The sequence below is a fragment of the Antedon mediterranea genome, chromosome 9, assembly GCF_964355755.1.
Source record: "Antedon mediterranea chromosome 9, ecAntMedi1.1, whole genome shotgun sequence".
Classification (NCBI taxonomy): Eukaryota; Metazoa; Echinodermata; class Crinoidea; order Comatulida; family Antedonidae; genus Antedon; species Antedon mediterranea.
In genome coordinates, this window is record NC_092678.1 from 7,822,037 (window position 1) to 7,848,699 (window position 26,663).

The 26,663-nt window shown below is 33.3% G+C and overlaps 2 protein-coding genes across 6 annotated transcripts in view; one reads left to right on the forward strand and one right to left on the reverse strand.

The window, feature by feature from the left end:
* Positions 1–1,099: 1,099 nt before the first annotated feature.
* LOC140059106 (uncharacterized) lies at positions 1,100–16,897 on the reverse strand. The gene is made up of 9 exons (XM_072104949.1): positions 16,869–16,897; positions 9,534–9,565; positions 8,537–8,746; positions 8,010–8,049; positions 7,076–7,416; positions 6,767–6,824; positions 5,980–6,360; positions 5,590–5,631; positions 1,100–5,444 (listed from the first exon to the last, which is right to left on the reverse strand). The coding sequence occupies exons 7-9, from the start codon at positions 6,143–6,145 to the stop codon at positions 2,575–2,577; spliced, it is 3,078 nt and encodes a 1,025-aa protein (XP_071961050.1). The 5' UTR covers positions 6,146–6,360; positions 6,767–6,824; positions 7,076–7,416; positions 8,010–8,049; positions 8,537–8,746; positions 9,534–9,565; positions 16,869–16,897; the 3' UTR covers positions 1,100–2,574.
* A 1,407-nt stretch (positions 16,898–18,304) lies between these two features.
* The window catches only part of LOC140059402 (serine/threonine-protein kinase B-raf-like), a 32,662-nt gene continuing 24,303 nt past the window's right edge, over positions 18,305–26,663 (forward strand). For all 5 annotated transcript variants that reach the window (XM_072105304.1, XM_072105306.1, XM_072105301.1 and 2 more), the window contains exons 1-4: positions 18,305–18,403; positions 23,138–23,239; positions 24,030–24,245; positions 24,609–24,776. In XM_072105304.1, coding sequence (XP_071961405.1) covers positions 18,314–18,403; positions 23,138–23,239; positions 24,030–24,245; positions 24,609–24,776 — 576 coding nt within the window. In that variant the 5' untranslated portion in view covers positions 18,305–18,313. The remainder of the gene's footprint in view (positions 18,404–23,137; positions 23,240–24,029; positions 24,246–24,608; positions 24,777–26,663) is intronic.

Genomic DNA, 26,663 nt, shown 5'->3' on the forward strand with positions numbered 1-26,663 from the left:
CTGTTGGCCTTGTTTATATTTGTCTTTGTCTTTTTTTGAAGAAATATTATTATTTTATATAATTAAAACAACTCGATGGTCGGAAATGGCACTTGAATGGAATAAAAATCTAATATACTGTAAGAGTGTCCAGGACCTCGGCCCCACCGTCGTAAGGGCTGATGTAAGAACGTTTTGGAGAATAGGGCTGCTGCGATGTCCGGAATTGGCACTTAATTTAAATATGGAAGAAAAATATCAGTTTACAGGAGAAAATTCGAGCTAAAAAGTTACCGGAAATTGCCCTTTTAATTATGAACTGAAAAATCAAAACTCCTTTAACGTTCAATTGTCTCTAAATCTGAGGATCTAATAACCTGCATAATCTCTGAAATAGAGCAACATATTGGTCAATCGAGGCTAACCTCCGTTTCGTTGTGCTGTGCCTATCGCACACACGATAGTTGAGCAGCCTTCCCGTGCGAAGAAGAGTCGATCAAGTTCAAAACGAAAGGATGGATGTAATATTGTACGGAAAAAACCTGACAGACATGTTTTGTACGATATAATATTTTGCAAAGTGATATGAAATTGCAAGATTACACAAATTATTATTCTTCTTCTTTGGTATATTATTTGTTTGGTTGTTCAAAAAACACAAATTTATGCCAGATTATGCTAAAACGGTTAAATAATGCCGCGGCATTATGACAGATGCCGTGGGCCTCCAAATAATGCCAAAAAGCATAATAATGCCAGAAATGGCAACTATGGACTAGTGTAACGCTCCAATACACAGCAAGTCCAATAGAGGTCGGCAGATGTAGAGATTAGGGAGATCATGAAAATGAGCACATGTGTAATGTCATAAAACATGTAGTGAGAATAAAGCCACCCAAAACCACTATATTTGAAGTGTTTATATTCATTATTTCTGGAGTCGGGAATATAACATATAGTAATCAACGATATATTATATGTTATATTATCAAGAGTGAAATTTCGGTGCTATTATTCGTATTGTTGTTAAACTAATAATACTACTCGCTACACGATCATTAATCTCTAGACCGTAATTATTGTTTTTATCGTAATTTATTTATTTATTTATTTTTTCCAATTTTTAATTGTTACATAGGACATCACATTTTAAAGCTTTGCTTATAGTGATGCCCGATTCAATCAATCAATATATAACTTTTGCTTAAAACCATGTTCAACTGTAGGCCGTTGCCAATATACAGTAATCTCCCTAAACACTGCTACTTTTAATACTTACAATATAATATGTTTTCATCTTTTCCATTAATTGTAAACCTCTAATTAAACTTTCCAGTATTTTAATATTCAACTTCTGTTTCCAATAATATTCAGTATAAACAATTAATTTTTATTATTATCATTACTGTAAATAATCATTGTATATATTTTATAATTAATATTTATATTGGTCTTGTTTTTTTTTTTGTAAAAATCTACTGTAATATTATATCTTATTGTGGTTACCATTATAACAAATGTACGATTGATTGAATAAAGTTCACATATATAATTAGTAAAAAGATAAATATTTTAGCACATATGGCGTTTCATACGTATAATATTTCATCCCAATATTATTTATTTATTTTAATGACTTTTTTCATGATTGTCTGCAATCGTTTCCGTAGCCACAGTTGGATTTAACAACAAAAGACACTGTAATGTTAAAAAAACCAACAAAAAAAACCTTCTAACTGGTACATTACAGCATTTGTTTTAATATCACTACCTTTGTAGTTTATATAATGTTAGGCAATATTATTTTATTGAAAAACATATTTACAATTATACATAACAATATGAATACAATATTCAATTGATCTTTTGTTTTTAAATAATACAAATGTTTTATATGATTTTATACACTGAGCATAATTTATGCTTTGTCTACACTATCAAACTTTATGTGAAAAAAAGGGCTCATACTGATATGATTATATTCGGGCATATCACTACACCCTATTTGGCCATATAACACTTTTTTTGTCAAACTAGTTTGATAGAGTGTAGACAGAACTTAAGACACAAAATAAATTGACTGTAGACAGTTTTCAAAAATGAAAAGCCATCAAATAAAAATAAATTGATTAAAAAAAGCATAGGCCTACAACGCATCACATGGGTTGATGAAATACATTAAATGAAATAAAAAACAATTTTACAAAGTATTATAATAAACCTAAATTGTACAGTATTTATTTGATTATAGTGTGATCCAAGAGCGTAGTTTCATGCATATTCAAATATCCATCGACTTTTGCAACCCCCACCCCAACAAATTATTAGCGCACAATAGATTAGCTTACGAAAAACAGGCTCAAATAATATAACTTTAAATGTATTGACTACAACGGATCTTAAATACGATACAAGTAATTTATGCCTATTAAAAATACCAGAAAGAAGAGAGCAATACAAAGCTTTCGAAAACAAGCCATGTTAAAGGTTAGATGTCAAAATAAATTGGAGTTTCAGTATTGCATAATAAAACATAAACCGGGCTGAAAATAAAACAAGGTACCGTTAAAATATCTTACATTCTTGTGACCCTTGTTATAATTTCAACTTCACTTTATTATGACACCTTGTTTTAAAATCCTGTAGTCCTGCTACATTTGATTGATTGCATTCTTGCATATCAATGTCTATTAGGCAAGGAAAAGTTGTCAAAAGAGTGCAAAGTAAGGTTCCGTCAATGTTACTAAAATCATTACCACTGATATTGAGGTATTTCAGTGACTTTAACTCGACATTTCTATTGGAATACTCTGTGATCATACTGTTAAATACAGTCCCTGATAGATAACAATGGTGCATTATCAGCTTTTCTAGACTTGTACACATAATGATTAAAGAACCTAGTAAAGTACCATCAATGTCGGTTAGATTATTACCACTTATGTCGAGATTAAGTAAAGGTAATTTAACTCCTTTATTGCAACACTCTGTGATCGTATTATTCATTACAACACCCGATAGATCACAATCATGCATGTCAAGATAATGTAGCCCAGGAGACATAACTAATAAAGAACCCAGTAAAGTTCCATCAGTGTCACTGAAATGATTACCACTGATATTGAGCTTACGTAATGCCATCTTAGCTTCTTTCTCAGAACACTCGTTTATCATAGAATTTATTACAGCACCCGATAGATTACAATCATGCATATCCAGTTCAAGATATGTGTTAGGCGAGAGTGAACGAGAACCCACCATAGACAATAAAGAACCCAATAATGTACCATCGATGTTATTGAAATTATTACTACTGATATTTAGATTACGTAATCTCAACTCAACTTTTCTGAATGAACATTCTGTGATTAAATCATTCATAATATTACCCGATAGATTGCAACTATGCATGTCAAGTGTATGCAGCATCGTACACCTAAACATTAAATAACTTAGGAATACACTAGCAATGGTGCTGAGGTCATTGCTACTTATATTGAGAGTTTGCAGTGTAAACTTACATTTTTGTCGCCAACACTCTTCGACCATACAAGTAATTATATCACTAGACAATTTGCAATCATGCATGCCAAGGTATTGCAACCCTGGAGACATAATTAAAAAAGAACCCAGTAATGTACCATCAGTATTGCTCAGATCATTGCCGCTGACGTCGAGATAACGTAACCTTAAATTAACTCCTCTGTCAACCCACTCTCTTATCATATCGTTTACCACAACACCCGACAGATTGCACTGTTTCATCTCAATGTTTTTACAAGTAGAAAGGCACACAATATGTGCAAGAACTATTCCTTTGCAACGATTCATTTGATAAAACATGCGCAAACTATGGCTATCAGGAAAGCTATGAAGCGTTCTTATAAGATGTATGAAGTGTCCATCAAAGTGTTCGTCTTGAAAGACGTGACGAATAAACACTCTTAAGGACTTAGATACATCATCAGTAAGTTGCTTTACTTCTGAAGTTGTGTTGGAAATGGAGTAATTAATCAGTGCCCTTTCCACATTATCCTCATGTTGTTTTTCAACACAATCCCAGTGAGTACCCATTAAGGAGACATATGTTGACAAATCATTTGTAATCCAATGCCTTAAGAATTGACCAGCATCAGCACCAAGAAAGCCAATTGCAATCTTTCTTACCTCTATGAAATAGTCACTTTCTCTTATTACCTTCCATTCATGTTCATCCAATGGCGTTAGTAGGTTAAGACCCTCTGCGCAAGCATTATCATTACCTTCACTTTCACATAGTTTGGATAAGTAAAATCCAACCAATGACTCAACTATTAACTTGTGCAGAGGCATGTAAATCTCCTCAAAGTCGGATTTTGAAATTAGAGCATCTCTATAAACAAATCCCAGGCGTAGGGCCATGTCAACCAAATCTCTAGAACCCCCATTATCTATCAAATCTCTTCTATTCAGTGAAAGGTTATTCTCTTTCAAGTTATAATACATACACTTTCCTAACAACATCATAGCGTTTACAAACTCAGTTGGAGCGTCATTAAATTTAGAAATCTTTTGCCAGTTTTGTTGCTCTTTTTCAATAAACTGATTCAAAATACTTCGAGAAATTTCTTTAAAAAGATCATCTTCAACAGGAAGACTTTGCTTGTCTTCCCAGAGAATACAAAGTGAGAGAAGTAACATTGGATTTTTGGACAAAGAGTATACCTCTGAAGGTTTACGATCTACCAACTCCTTTGTTAGTGATTTTCCTAATTTAGGTGATTCAAAATATTGGAAATGTTTGTCAATATACTTTCTTATGCTCTCATCATCAAATCCATTAATATTCACATGCACATCACATTCGTTTATGAATTCATATATGCTTTCTGTCCGCCGTGATGTAAGTATTATGACACTTTTTTCTAAAGTTTCCTTTCTGAAAAGACGAATTAAGCTTTCATTCTGAAATCTTAATTCATCTAATCCATCTAATAACAATACAATGTTATCATCATGATTCATTATGAAGCGTCTGATTATCTTTGAATCTTCTGAAAGATTTTCATTCAAACTTAAATCTTCAAGATTGAGTTGTTTTTCTATCAGATCTAAGATTCCCTTACCTTTCTCTAAATCTCTTGCATTTAAAAGGAATACAATTTTACCTTTAAATGGTTTAATTGACTTAATCGACGAGGTGTACGCTAAGTATTTTAACAGAGTGGTTTTACCAATTCCACCATCACCAACTATTAGACATTTGCATGCAGGCGTGTTTTCAATCATTTCTAACACATCTGTTAATGTTGTCGGTTGGTTCGGTCGGAGTTCGTCTGAATTATTTCCTTTGAGTAGTTCTAGTTCCGTGAACATATCCGAAATGTCGACTTGGTATCTAGGATTCATAGTCGGTGGTGTAAAACGTTTTGCCCGGAAGCACACTATCTGCTGTTTTCTATGCAAATATTTTCTACAAAAATCTTCTACAAAAAAGAAATGTATATGAATAAAACTTTAACAAAACGCTCGTTCTTTACCCTTTGTTTTACTCGAGTTTTTAAATTAGAATATTTGGATTGGCAGGATAGTAACCACAACAGTATTTTATTATTAACAACTATCACTCACCTTGCTGGTCATGCTGAATATGTGTTGAATTAACTGAAGTGTCTAGACCAAAAAACAAAAACAAAAAACACCACTCAGCATTTCAGATTTGAAATTAGGATTATTAAAACAGGTTTTCTATCAAAATTGTTGATATCAGGTATCAGATTTATTATTTTGGGGTTTTTTAGACATACGTTTTCAATATTTGCTCAAATTTAAACCTGCTAATAGCGCACAGGGTTCTTTCTCTTTTGGTGCTATTGTGGCAAACACGTTTCCAGTAGAGGTATGCTTACTGGTCGTGACGTTACCATTTACACTTTTATCAGTAGCTTATTAGCTATTCGCAAACTCTACATTTATGAAAATGTGTTTAACAAAACTTTAATGCTACGCAACTTCACTTACCTTGCTCAAGAGTTTCAAGCAGCTTTTGACATAAATCCTCTGCCCAACCATTTGCCACAGTCATTGGTTCCAAAAAGCTTGGAATCTTAGTATCTTTTGTAATTTTAACAGGAATAAGTTTTCCTCGATCTAGGGTCTTGTTTTTCAGCATTTCTTCAACAGTCATTGCCGCAACATAGTCGGGATTGTGTGTAGCGGATTGTGTAGTAAACCCAACAACAACTTTTCTGCATCTAGATATTGGTTCTATCAGATTTTTAATTTGATAGTTGCCGAGTATCCGGTCTTTTCTGCTAAGACATTTAATTTGTGGGTTTATCTTTTGAAGACCGTCCAACACCTTTTTTTCCCAATCAGCATCATCACTTATGATATAGAAATCTAAAATGGAGACATTGATTATCAGGTGATATCAGCATTGTGATTTAACAGGCTATATATGCCGTGATGCGTGTTTCCTGTCATCAACAACGGGTTAACTTAGCCTTACCCTCACTAAGTACTATAATTAGCCCATTGCCTAGCTCTATGCCTATAATACAAATAGTATATGTACATGATGATATTGACAACTATTGGGGAATGTGAGTGAGAGATAATTGTTTTTTTAAAGAGCTTAATGAATTCTTTTTCAAAGTGTGAGTAAGGAAATGTGTAGGCCTACATTTGCACGAATCTTTATAATCATAAGACCTTTATCAAATGTGTTGTGTAGGTTACAGAGAAGATAATACACTAATCGGTCAATTTGGAAAAAAGCCAATGCTCGAATTACAGTTTTACTCACGATTTTCTGAACGACCGGATTGTATTTGATCTTCTTCTGGTTTGTATACCAGTGGTTCCTAAATAAATATTTGAAAACCGTATATAATCATATATGATATAAAAAAACACATGAACGATTTAGAAGAAATTAGAATAAATTAAGAGAGAGAAAAGGGTGGGAGTGTGGAGGGAAGCTACAAAAATGAAAAGAATTAATATCTGTATTGGATCTATTATCTTCTGTATACTGAATCATATTAATATGCTATTGCACTGTTGGTACAGTATTCTATTAAATACCGTGATGTAGTGTAAACATAACACTTACTTGCGCTGCTGGGATAGATAAAGGGCGTGATGGTAAAAAATATGATAATATCCAGTTGAAAAAACGGGTGAAAACTCGATTGAAATTGTTGAAAATCCATTGACGAGTGTTTGTTTCATTGCTGTGTTGGTTTTCAAAGTTCCCTGAATCTACATCTTGCGGGGAGCGAGAACATTTATGTGCTGGGTCTCTAACGACCTCACTGGGTTTTTCTGGAAGAGATACAACACAATATGATGTGGAAAGGTCTGCTCCTTGTTTATTGTCTAAGGTGGTATTTGTATCTCCTTCTTTTTATTCTAGTTCGTTTCTTTGATGACCAGCAACTGCTTTTCTTTTTTCTAGAAAAAAACAAACAAACAATATATAATGATAATATCCAGTTATATGGTAATATCCATATATATATATATATATATCAATTGTGTTGCGTAGCACTTGGTAAATTTATATATAAATCATACTGTAAATTATAGAAACAGTGCTCATATGTGAAACATGATCTCATAATCGCGTCGAGCATAGCTCATTGGCGAAACTTCCGTATTTTTAAGTTGTATTAAAAAATGTCTCTGGCGGGATTCGAACCTGCAACCTCTCGCTTACAGGGCGAGTATCATACCACTGGACCACAGAGCCATATATGGTATTGTCACAGATTTTATATATATAAATCCAAAGGCAAATTACTGAAAAAAATGACAATGCTGTGGGTATCAGTGGCTGGATCTCAATGGAGATACAAAAATAAAAAGCGAAAAGCTAAATCAAAACGATAAAGTAAACAGCCAGAAAAGTTAGCAGAGCTTTCGGGCAACACTAGCCCTTCATCAGTGCAAGTGAAGGAATTTGGATAACGTCATAGATTTTATATATATATATAGATAAAGGACGTGATGCCGAAGCATTTGGTGGGCTACATGGTTTTACTTACCAACTGGTGCGTTTATTTGTAGTAAATTTTCCGATGGTTTCTAAAAATTAATACATAAACATCATATTAAATTGACTTATATTAGGCCTTTACTACAATTTACTGTATGTAATAACTAACTAGGACATGAACCATTTAAAAGCAAACCATGATAACAAAATAAATTTAAATCAATAAATATTATATACAATAGGCCTACATTGTCATCATCCTACCACAAAGCTATTATATCTTCATAGTTACTACTCTCTTCTGTTGTATATTGTTCAATCAGGTAATTTCAACATGAGTAGTTAAGGGAAGTCTGGTAATTGAAATATGAATATATTTATTTATTTTAACAATATTTTATGAGGGTGAATCTACATCATGTGAATGGATTGTTAGAGGAGCAAGATTATGGAGAGTCTTAGATGTATAAGGCAACCATGCTGATATCTGTTTATGAACAGGAAGATTGATGAAGTGTAATAAGTAGTAGGAGGAAGATGAATTAATACAAACAACTGAACGAAAATATTACTTACTTGTCGTGTGAATGAAAATATCCAGTTATAAAACCTGTTGAAAACATTATTGAAGCGGAAACCCCATTGACGTGTGTTTGTCTCTTTGCTGTTTTGCTTTTCAATTTTCTGCGGCCCTACTGAGTTCTTGGCCTAACTCTCGTGTGTCAAATGTCGTATTTTTAACCTCTTCTTTCAAGTCAAGATCATTTTTTGAATGTTTTTTATTTTCTATTAAAATAAAAGTATTTAGAATTTTAATTACGGCTGAATAAATTCCTGTTAATTGATTTGACGATTATGGGTCACATGGCGTGCAATACCTGTATACATTTTTTATACATTCTTTTGTACGAAAAAAAAATCTTATCGCGTACGAAAAAAAAATAATAAAAGCCCAATTACGAAATCAACATGCTTACTGGTATTATATAGAGAAACAGAAAATGTTTAAGCGAATAGTTGCTATTTATAGCTTAAAGATGTATTGTCCTCCAAAAACATGAAAAATGAAGATTAATTAAATCAGACTTTGAATAGTTATTTTGCAGTTTTAATAAAGTTAATCACTTCCGTAGAAGAAACTAAAAAATATAATATTCTCAATTATAAAATGGCAAAACAAACGGTTAAATTCAATCAAAAACCCATTGGCTGGCAGCCAATTTGACAGTTTTTTGGTCCATTTTTTTGTTAAATTAAATAAATGTGACATTGAAATAGCATATTAAACCAAAAAAAATGGTAACAAAAATTTGTTCATGGGGACAATACATCTTTAAATTCAATATCAATAATTATTATGTTCAATATAAAAATCTAGATTAATTTAGCTAGAGAGGGCGCTTATCAAAATGATTTGTTCTGCTTATTTTTATATGTTTTCACTGGTATTATAATAATAGTAGTAATAGTAGTTATATAATAATAAAAATAAATAGTATATAATAATTAAGCAGGCAAGCAAACAAAAGATAACGAAGCTAACGAGCCACTGAGAAGGAAAACAAATTATTACCTTGACTTGTCATTCTGTTGGCTTTGTTCAATCTGTATAGGAAATAAAGAAATATATTCTTTATTCATAGGACCAATAAACATTCAAACGGCACTCAATTTAATTTAAGAAAGCAAGATTTATTTAAATAAAATATTAAATTATCATTAATTAGCTTAATAATCAAATAAGTGAATATAAACATTCATATACAAATTCATAGAAAAGATAATGTAAAACTGAAATTTACTAATAAACCCCTCAAATGCAATTGTAATTCACAATGATATACCAAAGTTGCATCTCACTTGGGTAAACCTGATTTTATTTATTAGATATAACTTTCAAATATTTCAAAAATACACTTAGGCCTTCTGAATTGTTTTATTATAAATATCTGAAAACTATACAGAAGTCTGATGAAAATGTTTTAGGCCTAAATGCAATTTGTTTTACACAAATTTAAGGAGCCTTTGATTTTCGATGACTTACAACCTACGGATTGATGTTTCTTCGGACGTCGTCTGGACCTAGGAACCACCAAAACTTCCCCGCATGCGCACCAAAATAAATTAAAGTAAATTGAAAGCTTGCTATTATATTAGGCATAAAATGAGTGAAAACATTTTCCTCCTCCTCCTCTGTCGGCCCTTATCATTTATTATATGTTATTCATTTAAATCTTGATACAATATTGATACTCTTAATACCATAGGATTTAACAGTTTCAAAATTGATTTGTACAGTATTTCTCATTTTAGTGCTTATGTACCATACAAATTCGTGTTGGGTTTTTACTAAAACAGTAACAGTAAACAGTAAATCAGATCAAGTAGAAGTAGATTAAAATGGATAATTTTGATTGACAACACGAAAATGCTACGCTATAAAGCATTTATTTACACATGTGTACCATGTATACCAGGCTCAATAATATGTTTTTGTGTTTACATTACAGGCCTATAAAACAACAATTGAAAGACATTCAATATAAAATAAAAACGAAACGTCATCAGTCAGCAGTCATGGTTACCAAGAATGCAGAAAAAAAAAAACAATTTCAAAACGTCACTACAATATGCAGTAGCCAAGTAATAGCTCTTGTACGTAGGCACACATACAAAAAAGAGTTGTTTAATGTTTAAGGACCCATGTAGACTCCTGTCTATTCAATTTAATTAGACAAACTTGAGATGTAGGCCTATATGTAAAATTCAACTACAGGCCTACTATAAAATCAACTACAAAATCTTAATAGAAAGCAACATGAAAAAGGTACTGTATACGTCAGCAAATATAGAAGATGTCGTAATGACATAATTGAAACTTTCAAAATTCTAAATGGCTATTATGATCAGTATCTGATTTCCTAAAACTAAATATACACGGGGCACTCTCTTAAGCTAGCTAAGAGAGTTTCCTATTTGGATAAAAGGAAATTTTCCTTTAGTAACCGTATAACTGATAATTGGAATGCACTACCTGAACATGTTGTGACAGCAACCTCACTAAACAGTTTTAAAATTAGTCTGGACAAACTCTGGCGGAATCAACCAGTAATATACGATCACAAGTTAAGGATTCAAAATACCAGAATTGGACCAATTGGACCTCGATATAGAGGACTTTAGTCCCGCGTCCAGTATATCACCTAAGTAGGTAATTAAACCTAAGTAATAAATCATATACATAATATATAAAACGAAAATTGAATTTACATTTATTTATTTAACGACATTTAACTGACGTAGGGTCGATTTGGCCGAGATGGTTTAGGGCCGACTTGAATTGATCACTCCTCTTTAATCCCATTTTAGAAAGAACTGTGTTAAGTTAATAATTAATAGCCAAAAGAAAAGCCAAATAAAAACTATTAGGCCTACTTACCGTAACTCACCAAATGTTACATAACATAATCTTTTATACAGAATGATTTAAACACAATATTTTTTAACTAGTCTTTCCTGTAACCATTTTCTGCAGTATATAGGTCTATTTCTATATTGCTATGGAAAATCCATATTCGTAACAAATGCGTTCCGGGTGCAAATAATCAATAATTTGTTTCAGTTTGTTCAATGATGTATAGCAAATTTATGTTGTCATTGACGAATGTGATAATGTAAAGAAGTATATTATTGGTACGACAGTATTACCGTATAAGGTATTAACAATTGTGAGGAATAACAACTGTGAAAGTGAAGCACGATAGAAGTGTAATAGTAGTTGGTGCGACATTCACGAGTTAATATGAATAAACTAAATAACATAATACGATAGCTGATTTTTAAAAAGGGATGTGCATGCTCCTCCTCTCATATTTATAAAAAATTATTACAAAAACTAAGAGCATGTAGATCTACAGTAGATAAAAATGTATACATATATAGAAGTTTAAATTCCTTGGCAGGGCTGTGTCATACTATTCAAATTCGGTTAGTACTCTACGTATTTGGTCTGTTGTACTTGGAGGGGACATAGAAGTCAATCCTGGCCCGAATGCTACTAATTCGAACAACAAAAGTAGGTCTTTAAAGGTGTACTACCAAAACGTTCGTAGTGTAAAAAATAAAATGGAATCATATAAATCGGAATTGTTTAGTCACATGTGCACAAGATACATAGACGTTGTAGCATTAACTGAAACCTGGTTAAATAACACTGTAATTGATTGTGAACTGTCTTTAGATGGCTTTAATCTATATCGCAGGGACCGGCAAGAGGACAAGAGAGGCGGTGGAGTTTTACTCTTAATTAACAACAAATACAGGTCGTGTCGTCTCATTAAGTTTGAAGATGAAAGTCAAGAACTAATGTGGGTCAAAATTCAACTGTCTAGAAAAAAATGTTTAATTATTGGTATATATTATCGCCCACCATCGGCACCTAAATCTCAAATCGATCGTCTCTGTGAATCTATAAACAATGTGCAATATGAATTTCAGGGTTTCAATCATGACGTTATGTTATTAGGAGATTTTAATCTACCTGAGATAAAATGGCGTTTGAATAGTTATAATAAGTGCAATATTGTAGAATGTGAAGCTCCCGACAACTCCAATGGCAAATTTTTTATAGATAATATTTTACAGGGTAATAATTTTAATCAATTTGTATATTTTCCGACATGTGCCGATCACACTCTTGATCTTGTCTTGTGCAATACTATATGCCATGAAGTTTCATTCGGTGAAGATATTTTCACTTCTGATCACTGTGCAATAAATTTTAAATATCCTATAGAGTTTAACAAACACCTTATCAATAATGACGATCGATTGTTATATAATTTTAAAAAACTTAACAAATTAGATTTTATACAAACACTTTCTCATATTCCTTGGAATTTACTTGATCTTGCCGTTGACATTGATGAGGCAGTTAATTTATTTTATGATTTTATTTTTGCTACTATCAAAGATCTCGTCCCTGTTTTCAGACCTAAGAGAAAACTCCCACCATGGTTTGATAATGAGCTCTACACTGCTTTGAAATCTAAAGAATCATATTTTAGAGAAAAAAAACGTAATCCAAATAGGTTAAATATTGAAAATTTTCGATTTGCTAGGTCAAATTTTAAACGACTTTGTAGATTTAAGTATCGTACCTATGTTAATTCATTATGTTGTAATTTAAGTTGTAATCCGAAACGTTTTTGGTCTTGGATAAAATCCTCAAGAAAAAATAATAATAACATTCCTTCGGAACTACATTTTAATAATCAGTCAGCTTACACTGTAAAAGACAAAGCAAACTTACTTAACCAATTTTTTTATTCTGTTTTTAGTCCTGTTAACAAAGATTTGGATGTTCCTAATCTTCCTGAATATCCCATCGATTGCTTATCTAAACTTGAGTTTAATCAGGAGGTTATAGAAAAGCACATTAATGAAATTGATTCTCATAAGGCTTCAGGTAATGATGGTCTAAGTAATATTGTTTTGTCTTAAGCTGCCAAACCTCTTTCTTTCCCTTGTAAAATTTTATTTGAAAGATGCATTTCTGAGAAACGTTTTCCGATAAAATGGAAGCAAGCTAACGTGTGCCCTATCTTTAAAGCTGGTTCTAAATCTGATGTACGCAATTATAGACCGGTTTCATTGTTGCCAACTATTTCTAAAGTTTTTGAAAAAATTGTTCACGACCAAATTTTTAAACATATATCACCAGTTATTAGTGACCATCAACACGGATTTTACCCAGGAAGGTCTTGTGAAACAAATTTGTCTGTTCTGTTGTCACATGCGTATGACGCAATAAATGCAAAAGGGCAATGCGAAGTTGTATATACAGACATGGCTAAAGCCTTTGACAGGGTCTCCCATAAGTTGCTCTTGTTTAAACTTCAACAATTTGGTCTAAATCACGATTTAATTTTATTTTTTACAAGTTATTTATCGGACAGGTTTCAGAGAGTCACTTTTGATGGTAACGCGTCTGAATGGCTTCCAGTTTTATCTGAAGTGCCTCAGGGGTCTATTTTGGGGCCTCTTTTTTTCATTATGTTTATTAACGATTTTTCCTTTGTTCCTCGTCATTCTAATGTTCTTATGTTTGCTGACGATATCAAATTATTTAAGTCTATACAAACTTTAAATGATATGTTGTTGTTACAAGAAGACGTTGACAGACTCATTCACTGGTGCGACACTTGGAATATGTCAGTCAATGCCTCTAAATGCAAATCAATGTCTTTTACTCTTAAGAAAAAACCCATCTATTTTGACTTTTATATTAAGAATATTATACTTGAAAGAGTCTCTGTTCACAAAGACCTTGGTGTTTTTTTAGATAGTTCATTAACCTTCTGTAAACATATTGATTTTATAGTCTCTAAATGCAATAGACTTTTGGGTTTTCTTTGGAGACATTGCAGACATATCAACGATAAAAAGGCATTAGTTATTTTATACAAATCTTTAGTTAGGTCGAATCTTGAATTCTGCAGTGTTATTTTTAACTCTATTTCTCTTGCCCAGTCTTCTAGATTACAAAGTGTACAGAACAAGTTTTGTCGATTTTATGTGCGTAAATTTGGTTCTATTAGCAAAGACGTTCTTTTTAATTTAGCGGGTAGGCGTAAGTTATTTGATTTAATTTTTCTTTTTAAGGCTGTGAACTCAATTTTTCATGGTAATTTTGAAGTGTACTTTCCTATTTCTGTTCCACAATATCAATTGCGTTATCCTGCTTTATTTTCTATATCAAGAGGGAGGGTAAATATTACTAAAAATGGTTTTGTTAATCGTTTGCCTAAGTTATACCATTCACTATGTAAAATTGATGGATCTGTTGATATTTTTTTTGATTCCCTTGCTTGTTTCCGTCACAAGGTTTTGTCTAATGTCAGTAATATTTAAATGTTGTCTTGTTATCTGTTGATTTTTGCTTGTATATTATATGTTATATTTAACGACTTTCAGCCCTGTTAATGGTGACGTTTGGTCACTGTAGGGTGATGATGAAATAAAATAAAAATAAAAATAAAAAAAAAAGTATACAGTTGTTAATCACAAATATTACTATAGTGGTTCTACAAAATCCACTGTTTTACAAAGTAAACTCCAACTAAACTTATTTTTCTAATTCTACAAGTCAAACATACCTACATGCATATTTTTTATTTATTTTTTCATCTGAAGCAATTAGTAAAGTAAAGAATGCTCAAACATTCATAGAGCTCCCAATATTTTAGTTCGGACTAGAAAAAGGGGCTTTATGAATCCAAAGGCAAAGTAAACAAACAAAAATGGTGGGTAATATTGTTGGGATACAAAGTAGACACAAGATTAATCTTTAAGATAAACAGCCTCAGAGATATTAAAAAAGGTATATTAGCTTATACTTTCAAAACACATTATAGGTATAGTGTAGAAGTTTTTTTTGTCAATACATTATTTTAATTGGTTGGTAAACGCTTATTTTTTATTTTTTTTTGGCTCGGTTTCCTGTAACAATTTTAATACTATTTTTAATTTTAAGCAATATTGTAATTAATTGTATTTTCTTCGTGTTCTTTCATTTAAAATTTAAAAATGTAGCCCAAGTTTGTTTCGACCTTATGCATATCTTTTGTTATTGTTACACACTGTGGCGTAACGAAGCAAAGTTCAACGTTGGGTAGTTGTATTGGGGCTCTTGCTCTGGGGCCCAGGGTTTAGCCACTGGAAAGAAATTACCGTAATTAGTTACCATAATCTAACTAAGTTTAGATTGCAATTTTGTTTCAATTTTGCCTACGTAGTAGTTGACTCTCCTTGTGTTTTTATACAGTTTCTCTGTTACAAGTCGAATAAGCCTTATTCGCTGGTAACAAAGATATTTATGTGTTTGTGATTATGTCCTTTATGTATGTCTCTTATTAAGTGATTACCAGAGGATGTGATAAAATCTACTACACTATACCCAATCTATTTATTATTACACGTAGGCATATAGCCTACTTATGTAAGCTATAATCTAATAAACCTTTTTTATTTGGATTCCATTCCCATGGTGGATTCGATCTCAGTACCGCAAATATCGATCCATTATATCATCCATCCTGAAAAATCTGAATTCCTCCATAACTTACACATTATGTCGTACCGTACCTCCCGAAACCAACTTGATTATATAGATGAATACATACCGAAATCAATCATAATTAATGTTAATGTTGCACATTTCTTGTTAATTAATATCGTAATCGTATCGTAACCCTTGAACAGAGGATCGTGTAAAATGTTCTTAAAAGACTACCGTACATCATTGTATGATTGAAAACAATTCAAAAACTTTTTCACCGTTTTCGGTGGATTTTAAACGGTGAAAAAAGTTTTTGAATTTTTTACACTGTTTTTTCGGTGGATTTTAAACGGTAAAAATTAGGCCTAAGCATAGGCGCCGTGCACCGCGGAAACGGTAGTGACAAACGCCTATGCTTATAATTTTTTTTCTCATACTGTACAATCTTCCGGGCAAGAGTCACGATTTAAAAAAAATTAACATGGTGTCCTGAAATCCCCTGAAAATATGTTATTTCTATTAGTTACGCTTCCCTACACAGATTGTTTGTTATCGATCGAAGATGTCTTCCGTTTCGTGAAAAGGCGTAATTATAAATGCAATGGAACCACGGGGCAGATCCGTTTTATCAATTGGAACGACTACCCATTCTCCATCGTGTAACAAATACACACGGTCTTCCCCCCGGGTTTTCATCGGCGTGTAGCCATGGAGATACGGTATACAAATGTTTTTAACAATTCAGAAGTAAAAATAGGCCTCTTATCACCAACTAAAATGATGCCTTTACCAAGATACTTTTGTCTGATTTAAAGATAATTAGCCTATATAGTTTAGAAAATAACTAACCTTTATATATTGCCTTTTTATTCAACCATCGTCTGTCTACATTGTTGTAGGTATAACTAGTGTATTTTCTCTATCAAGTTCAAGTGAACACCGTCGTTTCCGTGTGCAATACAATAGTGTAACGTTTCACTGTTTGTTTAATGTCCTCACTGTCGAATGTGATGTAAAGATGAAGGTTTTTATTACAGTGGTTAAATGTCAATAACAAAAAAGAATTTGAAAATAAAATAACAATAACAAAGTACTTGGTTTCTTATATATAAAATTCATAATTTCAAAATGACGTTAATAGTAACATTTTACACTTTGTACTCTGACAAATGATGACCATGTCTTTTTTTAAACCCGTGGTTATTCTTATTTATTTATTTATTTATATTTTGTACAAAGACATTGCAACAAGAGGAACAAAGTTCCCACTTATAAGTAATGTCTATAGGCCCTACAAGTAGATAAGCTTATATTAAAAATTCATATAACATAATCTGCCCAACCACCCATCTAAGAAATCAGAAAACAAATCAGCTTAAAGACAATTGGAAACGATAATTTTAAATAGCAGCCAGACGTTCGTGTCTTTTTTCTTTATTATTATAATTAAAACAATTAAAATGGCCTTAATTGGCACATGTAGGCCTACTATTACAGTATATGGAGGGAGATGTCTGACATCAAATAAAAGAGCTATATCGCCCTCTATAATTGATACACGTTTAGCACTTCAATTATCATTATTATTTTTTTTTCGGGACCGTAACAGTACTATACGTTTAAACACCATCGGTGTTTACGTTGTTTAAAAAAAGACAATATTAAATTGGAATAGGCCTACACCAAATATGCTCATTTATAAACATGAGCTTCATACCTCTCTACCTAGAAACAGAAGATAAATACATTGACAATAAATAAAACAAATAAGAAATCTTAATGTAGGCCTATGAAAAAAATTATGATAAATCATGTTATAGATAATTGACATTTAATTTTTTTTTTTAAATCTCAATGTATCTAAAAAAAAGAATGATTCATCCAAGAAAATGTATAAAACATTAATCAGAAAATAAGATTAGAAGAATAATACTAATAATAATTGTAGTATGATTATGGCCTATGGTTTTTATTTTTGTCTATCATCTTCTCATCGTTTATTACTCATACCGCGCCTTAAAAGTGTTGCAGCAATGAAGAGCTATTATAAGTAAACACACTTCGCATTTGAATGCGTTGTATTACACCATACAATGACATTGATGAATGTAGTGTTCAAATTACAACATTTTTTCTCACTAGCTCATTCCAGCGACTACGAGCTACATTATTTTATTCATGCAATAAAGCATAGTGCGCCCTTTATGGATTTGAAGTCAGCACGTTTTGACCGTACTGCGCATGTCATAAAATTGTATTTGATCACATGACTAATGTTTAGTCTCTCAACAAATATGGCGTTGCAACATCCGCAAATTTCAATCAATGAGAATATGATGCCACTGGACAACGGCCACAACGATGATCTTGTATCAAATGATGAGGTATTGCATTAATTGTTATTTATGTAGATTTAGGCCAAAGACTGATTTCAGCTTCCCTTTGGTTCACCGCCGTGACTAACCCTGGCTGGGTCGTCTTATCTGCTGTGTTCAAAGTCGGCAAGCCCATAAACACTGCTCAGACGAACGTCGGGACGTTTTGTCTGGTGTGTCAGACACCTACATTTGAAATCTACTTTCACCCGGGGGGAATGTTAGATTGGTAGTGGTAGATCTCTAATATTCATTTAACATTCTACCCTTTGTATAGCTGTTTTTATTACTGTTAAATTGATGAAGGCAAACACGTTAAAATGGACAATGTCAATGAAACAAAACACCACACACTCTGCAAGAAGCACTGACCCAACAACAACAGTCATCGCGAAATTTCAAAACTAAAAATAGGTTCCCATACAGTACCCTTAACATAATAAATAGTCAGCCTTTTGGCAGCTTGCATGTCATCCACTTGAGCCTAAATATTAAATTGTCGCAAAAGGCTTACTCTAGGCCTAGGTTAGAATAGAATTGATGGCAAACAAATAGAAAAAAAAGTAGGAAGTAGAAGTATATAATAATCTGTTTCCATAAGGTTTATTGCAAATAGCTAGATTTTGCGAGGAACTTCATTGCACAATGCATGATGGGAAGGGTTTGGGAGCAAACGTCACAGCGTGTACGTACAAACAACAAATTAAGTACACGTCGTGACGTTTGCTCCCAAACCCTACCCACCATGCGACGCGCACGCTATATGTAATAAACCTTATTCATCATGTAATCAGAAGAAAATATGACTGAAAATCGAACCCACCCTCAGCAGATTCTCCCTCCGTTCCCAAACCACATCATCAGAACATCACTAACCTGGCAAGCGAGACATTGCAAAAATGTACTTGAGTGTTTTTTTAACTGACTGGTCAGTGGGGAGGCGGGCTGTTAACATTCATTTTCTTAATCACAAAATATGTGCTATGGGGGAATGGAAAACCAGTTCCAATTGAACCTTCACATACATTTGAACCTCCCGTCAGGACAGGAGGTTCTGCTGATAGAGGGCCAAAATCATGGTATTATGGCTATGCATGCTATTTTTTAGCGTTCTTAACGCAACAGGCCTCTAAATTCTCCAGCTAATTGTATTTTATTGTTTATGATTAGGTGGTTTAGTATTATTTATGATTATCAGACAAACTCTAAAAGCTTTTATCATACTGTATGAAAATGGTCAGTCAAAATCTGTGTAGTTTTCTCATCTCATCTAAAAAATACATGAATGTTCCAATATAAAACTATATAAAGCACAATAAGTATCAAATTCGGGTGACCACTTACAGAAGGTAATTCACCAGTAAAAAAATGGCTGTGGCCGCTTATGGGAGGTGACCACTTACAGTATAGTATAAACCATTACGGGTGGATCCGCTCCTAAAGGCTATCCATTTTGAAACATTGATTGATTGAAAAACCTGAACACTATTCCAAAAATACAGTTTAGGAATTTGTCAACCTTGGGCAAAGCACTAGGAGCTTGCTATTTGCATTGACCTTTGACCAAATGACCTACGCATATTTTGTTTGTTGTTGTCTAGACTTAGAGAATCCGACAAAACTATGTAGAGCAATCCTGTAAAGAAGAAAAAGCTCTGTATATTTGACGTGAATAAAATTGTATAATACAAATAATGTTCGTTTATTTATGAGTGCAATGGTACAAATAATGTTTGTTTATGAGTGCAATGGTACAAATAATGTTATGAGGTGAAAGATGAAATTCTATTTTCACGAGGCAAAGCCCGAGTAAAAATAGAATTTCATATCTCACAGTTCTAATGAAATTATTGTAGCATCGCAAAAATATATGCAAAAACATGCATTATTTGTTTTAAATGTAACATCTAAAGTAGATTTGAGTCATTTTTCTGATCTTGTTGTGAAGGAGAGATCACGTCGTGCGCGTTGCTGCTTCCGTTCGCAGAACAATTTAAACGATGCTACTACAGTATGTATAGATTTCACACATATTTTTTTTCATACGCGGGAAAATTTTAAAAAGTATTATTACACGATCATTAAATAGAATGTACTATTGCATGCTATATATGACCTAAAATTATCCAATCAAATAACAGGAATTTATTTATGTGTTAGAAGATAATAAACATACATTATTTCAGTGTCCTTGATTCAGATTATTCTTACTCAGAGTCAGACTTGTGAATTGTCCTAATGGCCAATATAAACCATTCTAATAATGAATGTATTATTAGGTTGGACAAAAGAACATCTTTTTGTAAATTTGAAATAAAATGATCTTTAGCAATCAGGTTTTACTAATTGCCCTATAGTACTGTATGTAAAACAATGCATTTAAAGCTCTGTCACTATCAAACTAGTTTGACAAAAAAAGTGTGATGTGCCCAAATATGGTAGTGATATGCCTAGTAGTAGTAGTAATATGACATCATCATGTCCATGTGCACATTTTTTGTCACATAAAGTTTGATAGGGTAGACAGTGCTTTAAAATTCGTACTTAAAACAATGTATGAATTTAATATGTATCAATTAATAAACTCTGAAAGTACTTCTGACCCTTACCACTGGTCATGTTGATACTCCAGCATTCGTATGAATGCGTGCAATAGGAACAAACATACAAGCACAGCCCATACAGCCATATCAATATGTAATTTAAACTACAATTCCGGTCATTTTGATACCTCATTGTACAATGGATACACTGTAATAGCACAAAATTGTACAGATGTATACTGTTGGGTGTGGTATTCCACTACAGACAGATGTATACTGTTGGGTGTGGTATTCCACTACATACAGATGTATACTGTAGGTGTGGTATTCCACTACAGTTAGACTTTGGGTGTGGTGTACAATAGTTTTGCCAGATGTGGCTTATGCTATTAAGTGTAGAATTAATATTCAGGATTTACTGATGATAGGCTATGTTTTTTGAATTATTGAAATTTGGCTTGAACATACTAAGGTCGTGTTCGTACGGTGGTTAAAATAAGCGCTTAATTTCACCCATGCCTCGGGTTATAAATTGAGCGTTGTTCGTACTTGAAATATTTAACCACTTATGCTTTAAATCGACGAATCACAAACCGGAAATTACGTTTTAAGGTCAGTTGTCTTTACAACCTACGACCCCATTTTCGCACGCTAGTTTCGTGTTGTATATTTTTTACTCGCGATCTTTCTTTACAATAACAATTACTTGCTACCTTTTACACTGCTTATCCTTGCGACAAACCTTATGCCTCTTAACGCCGATAATCCTGCCGAAATATGCCTTCTCCTGACGACCATTATTTTACTCATTGACGAAGAATTTGAGCCCAATGTTACACGACGGAAACACCACCGACCAGCGGCTCCCCGACCAGCTAGGCCTACTAAGCGGTCTACACCAACAAGGACAGCACCAGCTGACGATCGCTCTCGAAGCGTGTATGGAAGAGCTTCGTAGGAGAAATGACGGGCCTAGGCAGCGAACGTTTGTCAAAATTTGACACATTGCCTCTATCGGAGATTTATTATCCTCGAAGGCCGAGTATAATTGGATTATCGCTGAAATAACCTGCAAATTTGGTGAACATTTTACCTCGAATTTTTTGTAGCCTGAGGCAAAAGTTAATTGGATCACGCGAACGGAAATCGGGAATAAGCTGGTATTTTCAGCTCCTACGAACAGGCCCTAAGGTTTTCTACCAATTCGTACCATTGACTATCTTTATAAATACACAACATGAAAGGAAGGTCATTAACCTTATAGAAAAGCCAAAGTTCAGTAATGTTCGTGAATTAATGTCAACATTATACTTTACTTTTATTAATTACTGTAAACATTTGATACTACAGTACTGTGTGTAAGTCAGTTTTATCACAGATTACAGACACAGTTTTAACACAGATGCACATTATTATGATTTTATTCCGGATAGCAAACATTGTACAGGGTCAGAACAGTGTGAAATACAGCAGAACTTTATGTTATGTATGGGACAGGTCCACCAGCTGTACTGTGGAACTAAACAGGGTTCTTACAAGCATGTCAGAAATACCGAGTTGGTTTACCCTCCCCATGCACTTATGTCGATGATAACCTCAAACAAATTAACCAATAAACAATGTGTTATTTTGGAGTATACTTAATTACCTTTAAATTCAAATTTGATATTAAATTCTCTTAATGTTTTGTTTTGGTAACTGAAATGAATGAAAACACAAGTCTACCCACCCAAAAAATCTAGCGGTAATTTTTCGATCGATGTATGCAACAGCAAAACAAACAAATTGCCAAAGTGAGGAAGTTAGATGTCATAGGCCGCTATATTGGATCCAAAATGTGGCTCCAAATTCACTTTGGAATTGATGTTCAATCGCAGCATTTGCATCGGCTAATAGTATAATGTTTTGTCATATTAACAGCCATTAATGTTCATTGACGAGCGTCAAAAGAACATTAATTGCGGTCAAACCTGTTCATTGGTTGATTCGAAAAATACTGATTGTTCATTGGCCATCATCAAAATCATTGATGCATTACAAAATCATTGATGCATTATAATACAAAATGTGTTAATTCATGTTCATTCTTTAAGCTATGTTATTCCATTACCTACAGTGAAGACATAAAGTTGTAACACTACCATCAAGCCGTAAGTCTGAACATAATTCTTTTTATATCTGTTTTTTCTTATCATTTCAGATAAAAAATGTTCAACAATTAATGATGTTGTACAAGGAGAACCTTGAGCAGCTCATCACACATTTTGGAGATGAGCAACATCCACCGTCAATATATGTGGAGGTAATGTATTGGTGTAGCTAGTGTGTCAAAAAGTGATTCCATGTGTCAAGAGGTGGTGTCCATGCCAACCTCCATCGAGAAATCCTTTGTAACATGATAAAATACGGTAGAATCCATATAGCACACTCTTCTATTCAGGAGGTACTCCTATTCAGGGGATATTACTATTCAGGGGATACTCACTATTCAGGGGATACTCCTCCTATTCAGGGGAGATACTCCTATTCAGGGGATATTACTATTCAGGGGATACTCCTATTCAGGGGACACTCCTATTCAGGGGACACTCCTACTCAGGGGACACTCCTACTCAGGGGACACTCCTATTCAGGGAATATTCCTATTCAGGGAATATTCCTATTCAGGGCACACTCCTATTCACGGCACACTCCTATTCACGGCACACTCCTATTCACGGCACAGTCCTACAGTACTCAGGGGATACTCCTACTTAGGGGATACTTCTACTCAGGAGATATTCCTATTCAAGAGATACTCATAATCAGGGCACATTCCTATTCAGGGCACACTCCTATTCATTCAGGGCACACTCCTATTCATGGCACACTCCTACTCAGGAGACATTCCTATACTTAGGGCACACTTCTTTATTCAGGGCACATTCCTATTCTAGGGATACTCCTATTTTGGGGACACTCCTATTCAGTGGACACTTGTGAAGTGAACTAGGGATAATATATATTTTAACAATATGGCCTATTGATCTATTATTAGATTGTGAATGTGTCCTTTTAGATGTTCTACTATAATCATTGTCTGCTTTTTGCAGGAGTATGAGGACCTCACAGAGAAGCTGGACACTTTACAGCATCGAGAGCAAGAGTTAATGGAGAAGATGACGAATGATAAAACTAGCCTAGATGAACAATTGGTCTTTGGAGAACCTTCAGAAGCTCAGCTCTCCCCTGAGGCTATCCCAGAGGGCAAGCTCAACCAGAAGAGCATACCAATCAGGGTGTTTTTACCTGATCAACAACGTACTACAGTAAGTAATAATAAATCAAATAGAAATTTACTATGATCTTTATTTGTCATAATTATTTGCACTAAAATTGTCATTCCTTATAATATTTCCTTAAGCACTGTCTACACTACTGTATACAACTTTATGTGACAAAAACATGTGATATGCCTATGTTGGGCATGATGATGTCATATCCTTAACTGTATTTGGGCACACTTTTTGATAGTGTGGAACTTTCAAAATTATTCTACTGCAGTAACTAAATGTTGTATTCAACCATGCGATTATATAGATTATTTATTAAGATTAGTTAGAAGGGAGAATAATCATTATTGCAGAAAAACATTGATTAATTTTGATATGATTCTTTACTATTTTTTAAAGATTCTGGCAAAACCTGGGATTCTACTCCAAGATGCCCTGAGCAAAGCCATGCGGAATAGAGAGCTAGACTGTACAATGTGTTCTATATTCAAAATTAATCCTGACGGTACTAAATCTAGAATAGCATGGGACATTGATATGATGTACTTGGGACAAGGTGTAGATGAGGTAAGTATTCTTCCTTAAGCTTGGTTCCCACTAGGACGCTAAGGAAGGAAGTAAACGCAACGCGAGAGAGTTGACCAATGACAAGCAACAGTTTGAATAATTCATCGCCTATGATTGGTCAGATCCCTTATGTTGCGTTACGTTGTTTTGTGGCATCTGTAGTGGGAACCACGCATTAGTCTTGTTCACATTGTGCTATCGTGAGTTGGTAATCATGATGGTCTGTCATGATAATTGAACATGTGAAGTTGTTTAGGAATATCAAACCAAGTTCATTTCGTACTATGTGGTATTGGCTAAAAAGGTTGTACTGTATTATGCAATGACTTGTCTTTCTAAAGCAAACTGCTGATTGATTGAGTTCCAGGATTTTCAAATAGAAAGAGGGTGGGGGTGGCAGGGGGCGGCGGATTGGTGGTTGACTTCAGACACTAACTATTTGTTTTGAGCCACAGGTGCCCATGTATGAAGTGAATGTTGGTATTAATGACACACCTAAATGTCTCCTGCACTATTTTGCAGTAAAAACTAGAAACTAGCCCAAATTAAAATTAAGCCATAATTACCCTTTGCCTCACACTAAAAAACATCCTTTAAAACTGTATTACTAAAAGCCAGGTGAGTGTTAGATTCAGTGACCTTTGACCTACAGACAACAGGAATGGTTTTAAGTCAACCTATACCTCTGGGACCCTGGGAATCTAAAGGAAAATTATTTAATTTGCACAATTTCATTACTGTAGGTTAGGTCACTGTAACATATCATTTGTGTATTTACATTTGCCCACTTTTATTGCTAGGGAAAGGGTTTTTTAAAACTTGTTTTGTTTCTATTTGCAAGTACTGCAGAAATAGGTCTCACAAAGATACACAAAATTAATTAATTATATGGTTTTAAATACCTTAATCAATTCTGTCGAAACGTTATTTGTTTTTATAGAGACATTTTAAACATCATGTATTACTTTGAATAAGGGAATATATTTGTTTCCATGTTTTTATTCAATAAAAAAAGATTACAGTACATGACTATTTAGTATTAATTATTCATTCATTTATTTCCTTCATACACATACATACATTAAAAATAAACCCAATTTCTTAGATAAATAATAAAATGAAGGAGGCACGGAAAGCAAACAAAAACAATACAATAGTATCGCAATTGAATGACTGTGGTTGATCAAGCGTTCAATAGTGCTTTACAAAACTTACTTTCTGAGAACATCTCCGATATAAATATCCCAACCACTGTAAATCCATATATGATTGGTTCAAATTCTGATAGTGTTAGTTCATGTATGTCAAAACATCGTCTGTCTGACATCAATAAAGGCCAAAACAATTCTTTTTAATAGCTCAGTCATACTATCGCTTATGATATTTATATCTCTTACCAACTCTATGTCTAAAGCTTAACATTTCTAATGCACAGATGATAGTAAATTAAGTGGGTGTCTACTGATACACACTTTTTAAGATATTTTGAAAAAACCACCGCGAATACTGAGGATTGCGCAAGTGTATTTTCTTTCTTTCATCAATCATCAACTATCTTACTTTAAACGTTTTGGATATTTTAATCATTCCACAACAAGTTTTGAATGGCTATCCATCTGGATTTAGTGAGGCTTCGTAGGCCGGAGTTGATGCGGGACCTTTCAGAAACAAAACAAATTTTTATATGCAAATCATACTATTGTCGCGCAAAAACGACTAGATTCAACAAAGGTGTTGTGGTTTTCTGGTTAAATTTGGATGCTTAAAAAACTATGTTAACACAAGCATTTATCCCAATTATCCAATAGAAAATGTGTTTGACCTAAGGTTAATAATAATTAACTACAGTACTATGCAGACTTTAATCATTATTTTTATAAAAACGTA